This window comes from Macrosteles quadrilineatus, unplaced genomic scaffold, assembly GCF_028750875.1.
Source record: "Macrosteles quadrilineatus isolate MER2022 unplaced genomic scaffold, UCM_ALF_1.0 Scaffold_1__1_contigs__length_201487025, whole genome shotgun sequence".
NCBI classification, from domain to species: Eukaryota; Metazoa; Arthropoda; class Insecta; order Hemiptera; family Cicadellidae; genus Macrosteles; species Macrosteles quadrilineatus.
Genome location: NW_026542594.1, coordinates 151,421,571 through 151,433,917, shown reverse-complemented (window position 1 = coordinate 151,433,917; position 12,347 = coordinate 151,421,571). Strand labels below are relative to the sequence as shown.

Sequence of the window (12,347 nt, the reverse complement as noted above, 5' to 3'; positions counted from 1 at the left end):
CAGTGTTAGCATCAAGAGGCCAAAAACTAGGAACGTAGCGCCAGCCACGTCCCTTTCACTTTCAGCAATTTTACAACCCTCGCCAACCCTACACATCCAAAGACAGAGAGAGAGAGAGAGAGAGGGAGAGAGACAGTAAAACAGCTGTCGAAGTCGATCGGGTCGACCTAGCCTCGGTCGTCAACTCACTTTCTTTTTCTTCGCCTACAAGCGTTTGAATAGGGGCGCGGGAAAACTACTTGTGTGATGCGGCACGCGTAATACCGGAAAAGGCCTTCGGGTAGTTCTAGAGCGCCGCCAGAATTGGGTCGCTGGAGTCGCGTTTTAGTTGCCACTTTACTATTGAAGACTCTTAAGTGGAAAAAGAGTTTATGACGAAATATACCCCCACCGCAACAAACCTGCAGACTAAGCAAATTTCTATTTGCCTGATTGGATTTACACTAAAATGACTTCTTGAAAATATCACAGTTATTCCATATTTAAATAGAATAAGTTTAACAAGTACTTAGGTTTGCTGCAACAGGGAGGGTAAAAGTGTGTTTTTTTGTGTAAAATAATAACATTTTATAAATAAATAAATGATTTTTTTCTAATTTGATGCAAATATTTTCATAAACAAGAAAACTACTACAGTTTACTTATTCCCTGGTGTGAGTGAGGGTATACATTCAACTCTAGAAAATACGCTGGTCAACGAACGACAAAGAGCCGCCGATGTCTAGAGTTTCCTTGGATGGGTGGCTGACCGACCGGTGGTCATAGGGTGACGACACAAAGGGGGTGGTAGGCGGGTATCCGTGTCGGCCAGTGAGTCAGTGTTACCGGTGTTACTTCAAAGATGAATTAATGCCCTCGGGGAATCCCGAGGTAGGCGCGGCGCCGCCAGCTCGACACTTGTTTCGGTCACTGGTCTTGGTTGATGGTTTCGTTTTCGTTTTACTATCTTTTGATACTTTTACATAAACGATATAGCCATGATATATTACTAATGAAAATTCAATAAGTACATTGCACACTAGGATAGTTCATGTAAACAGTTGTTACTTAAATAGTTTGGAACTCTGGCCACGTCTATATTCTTCATTAGAGTGAACTTAACTGCAGGCTATTCAATAGACTGTGAAAAAAAACTGTGAATGATTTTATGTACTTGGGGTTTGATATTTTTTTTTATTATTATAGCAAAAACTACCAATCTTTGTCATCCGCGTCATAATTCTTGAGCTAACTACTTCTGCAATGATATACCTTACGTCACAAAACTGTATTAACCCTAGATCCAGTACCTCTGCTCCAACTAGTATTATAACATTGCCGTCCAGGAATCTTTGAACATATAGTTGAACATGGATAGTACAGCCGTTTCAACAAGGATTTATTTACTATATGTTCTTAAAACTGAAATTAATTAGAAAACTATTAAAATAAATTAAATTAATTAATTTGATGTGAATTTAGCTTTAGTTAACAACACTCATACAAGTTCATAAACATAAACCAAATATTTTTTTTACTAGAAACGATTTGCAGGGTCGTCCAGATGAACTTGGAAATAGTACCATAGATAAAAGGAGTAGACATACTCTGTCATACATACATGTCTATACTCCTTTTATCCTTATATTAGTTCATTAGAAAATCTGAATATACAGTAGTGCCGTGCGTTTGAAGTACTTACTCAGAACACAGACTTACTTGAGGACAGTTACACAATAAAACGCAAAGATCTACGGAAGTAAAGACTACATTATTTAGTAAAAAAAAGAACAAGGATGCGTCAGTTAGGGCCAGTTAGACAATTGAAGTACACAGAATTGAATCACCATAGTATTGTCCATGCAACAACGTGAGAGGATAAAACATGTACTTCTTCAATTATAATTACATGTTTCTGTGTAAAACCGAAGACGTCTACAGACTTTACTAAGAAAAACTTCTCCCCGGTAACACAGGCAATGGGAATTCCTTCTAGACAAGGTTTTCAATAGGCCTACAACAAAATCATAAAACAAAAGATGTTTCTCAGGCTAAGTAGCACACTGTGCACTTCAGCAAATAAATAGTTTACCGAGATAACTATTGCTTACCAAGACAGCAGTGTCATTTAAGGAGAAATAGTACAAACTAATGTCACCAAAAGTCTAAATTCATTCTTTATTTTATTTTTTTAAGAGAGGGAAAAATAGACAACAAAGCTTTAAATAACCGGTATTATCAATTTGTATTTATCTCTCAATTGAATAAATGTAACGGTAGTTACCTCACCACTGTTCACAATATTTGACCCTCCTATTACATAAATATGTTAGTTAATTTAATATACAAACTCGTGTACATGTTGCTCAGATTCGAGCAATTTCAAAGTATTACAGAATTTATTTCAAAACGAAAAAAAGTAATATTCAATGAGTTTAAAAGAGTCAACTCAAAGATCACCAGTGTGTAACTGCTGGAGATACTCACGATGTATATACAGTAATCAACATTTCCTGTAAATATTTTATCATATTTCATAAATTGGTATTGCATTTTAATGTTTCTACAAATGTTTCCTGACTTATAGCTGCATAAGGTTGTCCATGTTTATCTTATTTATTGATAAACCTATGCATGGCACCACCCTTGTCGCCAGCAGTAAGTTTACAAATTTCAGTAATTTTTTAATAAAGATAAACACTTTTTTGATCATATTAAGGACTTCCTGTTGTCTGTAACAATTTTATTTGTTCAATCGGCGTATTTTTATTTATTTAGTTAAATAAAACATTTATTTCATTGAAGTAAACTAATATAGGCCTATTTATATTCACTGCACTGTGTATAACAAAATATCGATTGAGAAACAAACAATTACACGTAATAAAAACCTCACTAGTCCGCTGCATTGTGATAGCTGAAAATCGTCGGAATGAAAACCGCCGCTACAAGATACAGAAGTTGGTACGCCTGCAGGGCCCTCCACAGCTGCGCGCGCCGCTGGCACTGCCGCTCAACACATCCCCACCTAAAAGACGAGCAAGTGGTAAGTCGGTCGGGAGGATTGACGACAAGTTGGTTTCTCGTGTATAATAATTTAGATTTACAGGCCGGTCAACTGGACTGACGATGAAATAACTTGTCGACGTACTGGTTTTCAGTAATTATCTATTTAATTAAAAAAGACGGTCTAGTGGCAAGACGACCAAGTATCTTGTCGGTCAACTGGTGGCCCCCCGTAAAAACGCTCTTACTCTAGGAGGATTAAACATTAGGGTGGGTCACGCTCGAGTTTCGTTGAAGCCAGCCAGCCGGCCGCGCGCCGTAGCTTGGCGGGAGGGGGTATTGTGTTCAGAAACATAACATAATAATAACATTTAACCGAACCAGCTATACTCAGAGTTTATTTGATATTTCTCAACATAAACCCTCAAAATATGGCTTGATATGATATTAAAAAATCTAAAATTCAATGGACAAGAAAATGTTTTACTTTTTATATTCGTAATTTAATTTGAACGGCTGTGAGTGTAATAAAAGCGAAGCACTTTGAATTTGTTCTTGACTTCGGCTATTTCAAATTACTTGCCTAGCACAAAAATGCCTTAAAACTAGCATAAAATGGGATTAAAATTTTAAGAAAATAATTAGGAATGCTAATTTAATGTTTATTTCACAATTAAAATTGCATTTTTATTTAAAACCCAAACTTAATAAACTTGTTGAAAAGCTGTAAAAATGAAAAAAAGTTAATACGTTTCTTAGTTTTAATACTCCGATTAAATATTGGTAAATATATTATTTTTATTTCGAGAAACTCTTTGGGAACACGAATAAATTGATTATTTGTAAAGATACATTATATTTATTTCAAAATCGTAATTTAAGTAATCACTAGTGGCTTGTAGGGACATAAGTCCCTAAAAAGCTCAATAATATAAAACAAATTATTCTAATATTCAAACAAACTAAGAAATATATTATCTATGTGTCAGAATAGATATCCTTGTACGCCACATCTTTTGTGTAAAAAACAGTTTGTTGTTTGTCTTGTTTGTCTTTGTTGATGTTATTTTCAGTAAATCATTTGAATCACTACATATAGGTATAACTCTGCTAAAGTCAGCAAACATATAATTGTTTGTGAAATAAATACTGGTTTACTAAGGTAGATTTGGTCTTGTGGTTAATGGTAATAAAAAGAAACTTCCCTGATTGGAATTTTGGAAATTGTCTTTGTCAAATATGAAAAGGCAAATAAAGGTGTATTGAGGTAAGCATAGTTCTTGGACAAACCCGCTAGCATTCCTACCCAGTTAATATTTCTAAGTTTATACTACTTTTGTTAAGGTTTAACAACATTAGTGTAAAGTAAAGGCATCCCATTGACCAAACTTAACTTTAGATTTTTTTTCAACAAAAAAACTATAGTGTAAGTTTATGTTGTGGTATTCCTCTTAAAGGTGCGATTGATGTTACATATTCTACCAAATTAGTCCTAATCAGCGGCTGATTCTTAACTCTTTGCGAGCAACAGACAGTATCTGTTTAAAATCTCCAAACAATATTGTTTTTCCTCCCATTGGAACTTTGTCTTGAACTTTTGATTAACAAATATAGATGAAATGTAGAATAAATCTAGAACATATGTTTTGAAATAAAAACAAAGCAGAAGTCTCCATTTAATCTTGAATCGTTATTAAATTTAGTCAATGTAGTGTAGTTAATGTGGTTATTTCATGTTACAGTAAACGTTAAAAATACACAAATTTAAAAAGTTTCACGGTATAATAATTCATTTCCACGTTCTATAACGTAAGTAACTAAATATTCTCAATTATTATAGGTAACGTTATCCTGGTTTTATATAGTACTTTGCATAATTGACTGGCAAATAAGTAATCCAAGTGTTAACATTGCGTACTGGCTTGATGTTAATATCACGATCAGCTGTATTGAAGTAAACGAAAATTAGCTGTAAATGGCTTCTAATGCTATTCTTATGGAGAACATTTTACGTTATATCTCATTTTCTGGTAACTTTATGGGAATTCTGCTATTTTTCCCGAGTCCCTGGGGTCAAGACCTTTAATTTAAGACCCCTCCCACTTTTCTGCGACTTACCAGACGTCCAAAGTTTTCTGGTAAAAATTTTGTCTTACAGAATTATATATAAGGATATGTTCAAAGTCAAAGACAATTAATTCAACTTTGATCTTCAATAGTAAATAATAAATAATACTCTTCATAGGAATGATTCACACCATTCGATAGGAAATCTAATTTACTTTAAGAATGCCATTGCTGAATAACACAAGTGTTTTAGTTTAGCAGCAATTTTAATTCGAAACAGCACACGTCACGTTTTTTCCAATCTCTCCCATGTTATAGCTACGGCTTTTTGCCACTCTAGTGTTCTGCTAAAGCTGGCTTCACCGCAACACGTATATTCATATTCGCGTGCCGTGCTCTCTCCTTAATGTTTAATCCTCCTAGCTCTTACTACACTTGTAATGTAAATAGCAATTACGCCTTTAAAGAGTAAATACAAGAGTATGCTACCCAAGCAACATTAGGATTAAGGAATTTTTCATCTATATGATATGACTAATTTCATAAGAGAGAAATTGTTGCTTTTTAAAATCCAAATCATGGCAATAACTTATTTTATTGATGTGGTCTTACAGTAGTACAATTCAGACTTCAATAATCCAGCTTGATCCCATCCCTCAAAAACATCTTAGTTGAAAGTAAACCTACGAAGCCAGTTCTTTATTGTACTTTACACGTATGAAACTACATGTATTACCGTACTTGATATAGGATTTTCTTGAAAGCGTTCTGAATAAATATAAAAAAGTTTTCAAGAATAAATTGTACATTTGCATGTTTTCAGTGTTCCTATTGTATTGGTTGGGAACAAAACAGATTTGCACATGGAGAGAATGATCAGCAGTGAAGAAGGTAAACGATTAGCAGAATCATGGAAAGCGGCTTTCATTGAGGCTTCAGCTAAGCAAAATGAGGTATGGCAATATCATTTTTCTTTGATCCTTATAAATGACAAGATTTTGGTCTTAAATCAAGTAAAAATAAGTATAACTGATTTCAGACACTGATAAGAGTACTGGCTGAGAGGTTATCAGAAAAATCGGGCAAGCCTTACAGTCTGGTTGTTAATTGGATTAGAGTGAGATTGACTTGCCCGTTTTTAAGAGCGACGAGCATGTGCTTATGAATGTCGAGAAAAACATGGAGATCTGCTCGTGAATTTGAAGATAGAGCAACAATATCATCTCCCGCAATAACGTCTTAATTGTAATAATCTCTTGCGGTCACGGACACTATCATAATCTCATCTCCTGTTAAGCTGCAAAACGTGTAGGGAGGTTGTTCTTTGGTTTGGCAAACTTTCTCCAAAATAGGTTTTGAAAAGTAAATATTAATACCTTGAATGGTTACTCAGTTTTTTTTCTGATTGGAATAAAGTTCACTTGGGAGTTCCTCAAGGTTCAAAGGTAGGGCCATTATAGTTATTAGTTAATGTTTCAAATGTAAATTCAGATTTCATTTTATTTGCAGACGACACAACAGCAACAGTAAAAGGTAAAGACAAAAATGAATAGGCGCTTGGTTTCTCTTCATCTGTCCAAAACATCAGTTTCTGGTTGAGCAAGAATGGTCTTAACTAAAATCATGTTAAGACTTTTATTAGCATTTTCTGCTTCATCAAACCGGCCCTAAAAAATTAAATTTTACAATTCCGAACTCCAACATTGACCTTACTGTCTGTAAATCAGTAGATTTTCTGATGCTTATTAAAATTTAAGATAATTTTAAATGGAATAACCATTGTAACCATTTATATGATAAATTGGATAAAGGTATATTTAATCTCCGAATTCTTCTAATAATTTGTGATGACCAAACAGTGATATTAGTATACCATGGTTATTTCTTAAATATTATGTCATGCATTTTGTTAAAAATGTCTGGTGGGAATTCTTATGTACTGATGGGAAAATATGAGAATTGTACAATATTAATTTGTAAGAGTAATTTTTTTTGGAAGATTCCACCTCTTTTATAATAATAGTGTCGATAACAATTACTTCAGATATAGTTAATTTGATTGTTTTTATTTCAGTCTGTTGCTGATATTTTCCACACCTTGCTTCTAGAGATTGAGAAAGCTAATGGGAACATGCAAGAAAGTTCAAAATGCTCCATTTCTTGAATTGGTGCCAATATCACAACTTTGTACCATTCATTTCGGAAATGCCTCTGAGTTAGTGCAAAAAGCCTGTTTCGGAATAAATTCAATCTAAAACTTCTGTGTAACATTGGTGTTAATTATCATAGGTTAAAATTGTTGTACAGTCATGTAATTATTGTTGATTTGTGTTGAAAATATTGTACTCTTTTAAATGTGAACAATATATAGGCTATTTTTGCTAGTTGTTGAATTAGTCTTTAGAATAGGTTAAGATTTTTTATGTACATTGTGTGTAATTTAAACACTTACATATTTGTAAATATATTAACAGGATGATCTTGTGTATATTTGGGTGCATTATTAATCATTTAATGTTATGCTTTAATCTAAAAAGGTATAAACATCGGGTTATCGTAACTGTTTTCAATATTTTTATTGTATTTCTTAATGAAGGCATGTTTTGAATTTCTTTTGTATTATAATTCTAAAATAAACTTAATAGCACAGATGGAGAGTTGTAATTTAAACCCTAAAGTCTAACATAAAACCCCACAGTCTACATAAAACTGTTGTTAATTTAATTTTTTTTTACTGTAAAAGGTTTTTTGACCAGAGAGTTTTTAACTTTTTGCTACAGTAAAATAGTAGATAAACTAAAATACTGATCCACTTTACCTTTATCGTCACATCGGCAGATCCAGTCAGTTGAAAGTAAGTGGGATAGGACAGTTTAGTGTTTTGAGATAATTTCTTGAGTATAGGATCCTGCTGGGGAAATTGTTTACACACCTGTAAACATGCCTTTTAATGCAATCTGGAGGCATAAAAACCATCAGACAAGATTATTCAGTGTTGCAGATTGGGTGTAATAAATATACAAAGGCTACTTACAGTCTTTGCAATTCTGATTATATGAGCACTTCGGCCGTTTCGGAGATAACTTTATCGTCAGGTGCATAGTCATACACTAAACTGAACTATTTACATTTTTTACCATGTTTCATTTCCATTGCGTCAAAGTTTAATAAAATAATACATGCAACTCAAGACACGGACACAACACAAAAACATTAAGGCACGTGCACAGACTGATCAAACCTTATCACTGCAAAGGTTGGGTGGACGACTGGAACAACTGGTTACTTGTGTACCAACATAGCTGCTCAAATTAAACCTTGCCCTGTTTGATTTGTATGATTTTCTCAAAATTTGGATTGGCTGAATTAGTCTGGGAATTACTAATTAAGTTGGGTTCTTTAGCTGTGTAGATGTAGAAATTTTCAATAAAGTTAAGTTTGTCACCTTAGCTGCCAATATGGAGTATTTCTAAACTAATGATTTCAGAATAGTCGAAGCAATACTGTTGAATATGTTCTGCATAATTTGGTTTCTTTATAACGCTTATGTGTTCTTTATACCTGGCTTTAAACATCTACCAGTCTGTCCGAGATAGTAGGAATTGCATGCTCCACACTTAAGCTTATACACACCTGACTTCTCTAGTATAGGCGATTCCTTTGTCGTGAAGCTGACAGCTCACGTTGGAGGTTGTTGCTAGTTCTGTATGCAACTGAATAGTTGTGCCTACTAAAAGAACGATTTGCTAGACGTTGGTTGAGTTTACATAACTTATGTCACGTATTTGTATCAGTTTTATCTTTGGCGATTTTATTATTAGTTTCCCTCTTAATTCTACTGTGCAGTTTATCAATCATTGTCAGAGCTGTAACCGTTATTCAAGGCAATGTGTTTTATTGTGTTTATTTCATCTCTATAATTTTCTTCACTTAGAGGTATATTAATCAATCAGTAGAGAAAGTCATTGTGGAACTATTTTGACCGGTTGCAAAACTGAACGATTTGGGTCTTTTGAGCGTTCAAGATTCATTTTCTTCACACCACTGACGAAGAGAGTTTAATTCCAGAAAGGTGACAAGTTCCAGTTCCTCCGTACTAGGTCTAGACACAGGGAAGTGTTGTCCCGGAATAGGCATACATTTTCCTCATTTATGCTAGATGGTAGTTCATTAATGAACAAAAGGAAGAGGATCGGTCCTGGACGGACCCCTGTGACACACCCCTCCTCACCACAGCCTCAGAAGAGACCGTAATTGTCCTGAGTAATCAACTGCAGGTATGGTTACTGGCTGACTGCTTTACCTTCAAGATAGGAAAAAACCAGTCGAGAGCTGTTCTTCTAATGCCCATGTTCCCCCATAATTTTTATCGAATTTGGAAAATACATTCATTTCTTACTAAACTATTAACATAAAAAACCACCTTTTTACCATCCCTGTTGCAGCAAACCTAAGTACTCGTTAAACTAATTATATTTAAATAGGGAATAAAATAAATGTAATATTTTAAAGGAGGCATTATAAATCCTATCAGGCTAATGGAAATTCGCTTAGTCTGCAGGTTTGCTGCGTCGGGGGTATATTTCCTCGTTAATGTTTTTGATCCAACTGCGAAATACATTAATTTTGGTGCCTATAACTACAGTACTACTTTTTCTTCTAGTTTTCTTGGAGTGCTTCTTCTATGACTAGGTTGAATAAAATTGGTGATAGCCCATCCCCTTCTCTTAGTCCCGTAGTTGTTTTAAATTCACCGCTATATTCGTTTTCCATTTCCACTTTATTCTTGTATCTGTACAACATAATTTAATTAGTTGGATAACTTATTGAGTATTCCTAACTTTTGTAAAGACATTGTTAACGCCTTTCTTTCTTTCAACTATTTAATATTTCAATATAAAATGTTTATACTCTTCTTAAATAGTTACCAACCACAATGAAAAGATGGAGTGAAATTAAGACACTCTGTGGACAGGCCTTTTATAAGGCTTATGCAGTTCAATGTTTTTTTTTCTTAAGTCGCTAGGCACGAGCCCCAAATTGTTTTTGACATTACTTCAGGCTAGACCTAGGGTTTGCTGGATTTTTTACTTAGATAAATCCTTTGGTGAATTGGCGGGATTTAAACACGGGACCTCAGGGACCGAAGTCCTGCGCTCTACCACTAGACAAGCTCACTCCTCCATGCAGCTAAGTGTTATATTAATACTTTTCAATGAAATAGCGACGATACAAAGTAGGTATTTTAAGCCAAGTATGAATGGAGATGAGTGTAGGGTGAGTGGCACGATCTTGTACTCCTTAGACACAGCTGTTAATTAATAGCCAATACAGCTAATGACAACTAAGGGACCTACAGTTTGTAATGGAATTTGAACCACATTTTTGCCTTGGTATTAACGAATTAGTCTAATTGTCAGGATAGTACTGCAGATAGTCGTAGTACTCACTAGTGCGGACGTTAATCCCAACGATCACATAAGACCAATAGATGGAGCACGCCTATCTAACTAACATTAAAGCAGGTCATTCAAAGCAGGCATTGAAGCCAGGTCTGCCATCTTACTTTAGTTTAGAAGCGCTAGATGTCAATGAAAACTGCACCAAAACTCAATGTTCCGCTTCAAAATAACTCAAAATTTAGCCTACTTGGACTAAAGTTATATGGTTGAAACTTCGTATGAGTGAAGTCAATAAGTCTATGACACTATTGGTTCTAATAAAAAGCTTAAGAGTTAATATTTTCTATTTTAAATCTCCAAATAAAGTCGGTACTTTTAAATGAGTGTTTTTATATGTGAGTGTTACGGTACATTTTAAATATGACATGATGTATTCACCGACAAGTTCGTCGGCTCCTACTTTTGTTATTACTTTTAGTTATTGGTCAGGAAAGTTAAAAAACAGTGGATTTTGTAGCTAGAGTTGAATTTTTTTGATCATATTTTTTTAATTTTCTAGCTTGTGTAGTTTGGTTGTAATTTAAATTGTACTATAGGGGCTACCCACCGCGCTGCGTTACGTCATGTGGGCAGATTCTGCCTGCAACCTCACTTACAATACAGTTTAGATACTCAAGTTTGGAGCTATACAGAAAAGTTACTAAACTTAAACTAATTAGAAAAACACGGATTACATATAAATATTCTCGCTTGGTGAAACTGCAAGGATCGTGTCAGGATGCTTAAAACCAACCCCAGTAGACAGTATATACCCTCTCATTGGGGTAGCTCCACCATATACAGTATAAGGAGAAACGTGGCAGCCGCAGTAGAACGACAGAAGCAAGTGACCGACCACCGTCATCCACTATATGGGCATCAACAGCAGCCCTTTAGACTCCGGTCAAGAAAGAGTTTTCTCAAAACCACTGAGATACATTCAGTAACACCGGAAGTATTAAGGCTTCGGCTATGGAGGCAGGAGGCTCAACAGCCACCAGTACAACTCAGAGAGGAACTCCCTGCAGGCTGTCACCTGCCCTACCCCACATGGAGGACCCTAAATAGATTGCGAAGTGGGGTCTCGAGGTGCAAAGTAAACCTCATGAGGTGGGGGTACTATGAAGGAGAACCAAACTGCACATGTGGGGCCCCTCAGGACCATGAACATCTACTAGTTTGTCCAGATATGGACAGAACATGCTCCTGGCTCGATCTTAAGGAGGCAAATGACGAAGCCATATATGTGGCAGATTATTGGAAAAATAATATCTAACTGAGCTGGTGTTTTTTTTTTCCGGACACGGAAAGTAAAGTAGGTAAGTATATAAATATTCCTCGTTTTATTCTTTGTATTCATCTAAAAATTAATATTTTTTAGCTCTTTCATTAGAATTAATATGACAGTCAGAATATAAAGGAGAGTTGTATAAAGAGTTTCAGAAACTATCTTGTGACTTAGAAAATTCATACATTGTAAACCATACATCAGAACTTTCTTTATCAAATTTTAATGCAATGTAGATACATATAAATATATTTGTAGCTTTTCAGAATTTTCCTTTTACCCAAAAAGTTTTTGTTGTTAATTATGTATTGTAAACTAACTTTTTCTAAGAAATGGTAAACGCTAGAAAAAATCAAAAGCGTATTTTGAAGGTCATTGTGTTAGTAACAGAAATTTTTGTATTACAAAGGCGTTTGTCACAACATTTAATTAGTTGCGCACGCTATTAGGGCTCATCACAGCCGGCAGCCGCCATCTTAGTTAAGATTAGTGAAAAATACTGGCTTCACGTCGCGGCCAACATGCTCCATCTATTGGTCTTATGGGATCTTTGGTTAATCCTCACC

At 34.9% G+C, this 12,347-nt stretch overlaps 1 protein-coding gene across 1 annotated transcript in view; it reads left to right on the top strand.

Moving 5' to 3' along the window:
- Positions 1–7,703, top strand: part of LOC128987451 (GTP-binding protein Rheb homolog) — a 29,023-nt gene extending 21,320 nt beyond the window's left edge. Inside the window, exons 4-5 of the mRNA XM_054408301.1 lie at positions 5,876–6,005; positions 7,127–7,703. Coding sequence (XP_054264276.1) covers positions 5,876–6,005; positions 7,127–7,216 — 220 coding nt within the window. The 3' untranslated portion in view covers positions 7,217–7,703. The remainder of the gene's footprint in view (positions 1–5,875; positions 6,006–7,126) is intronic.
- Positions 7,704–12,347: the final 4,644 nt, after the last annotated feature.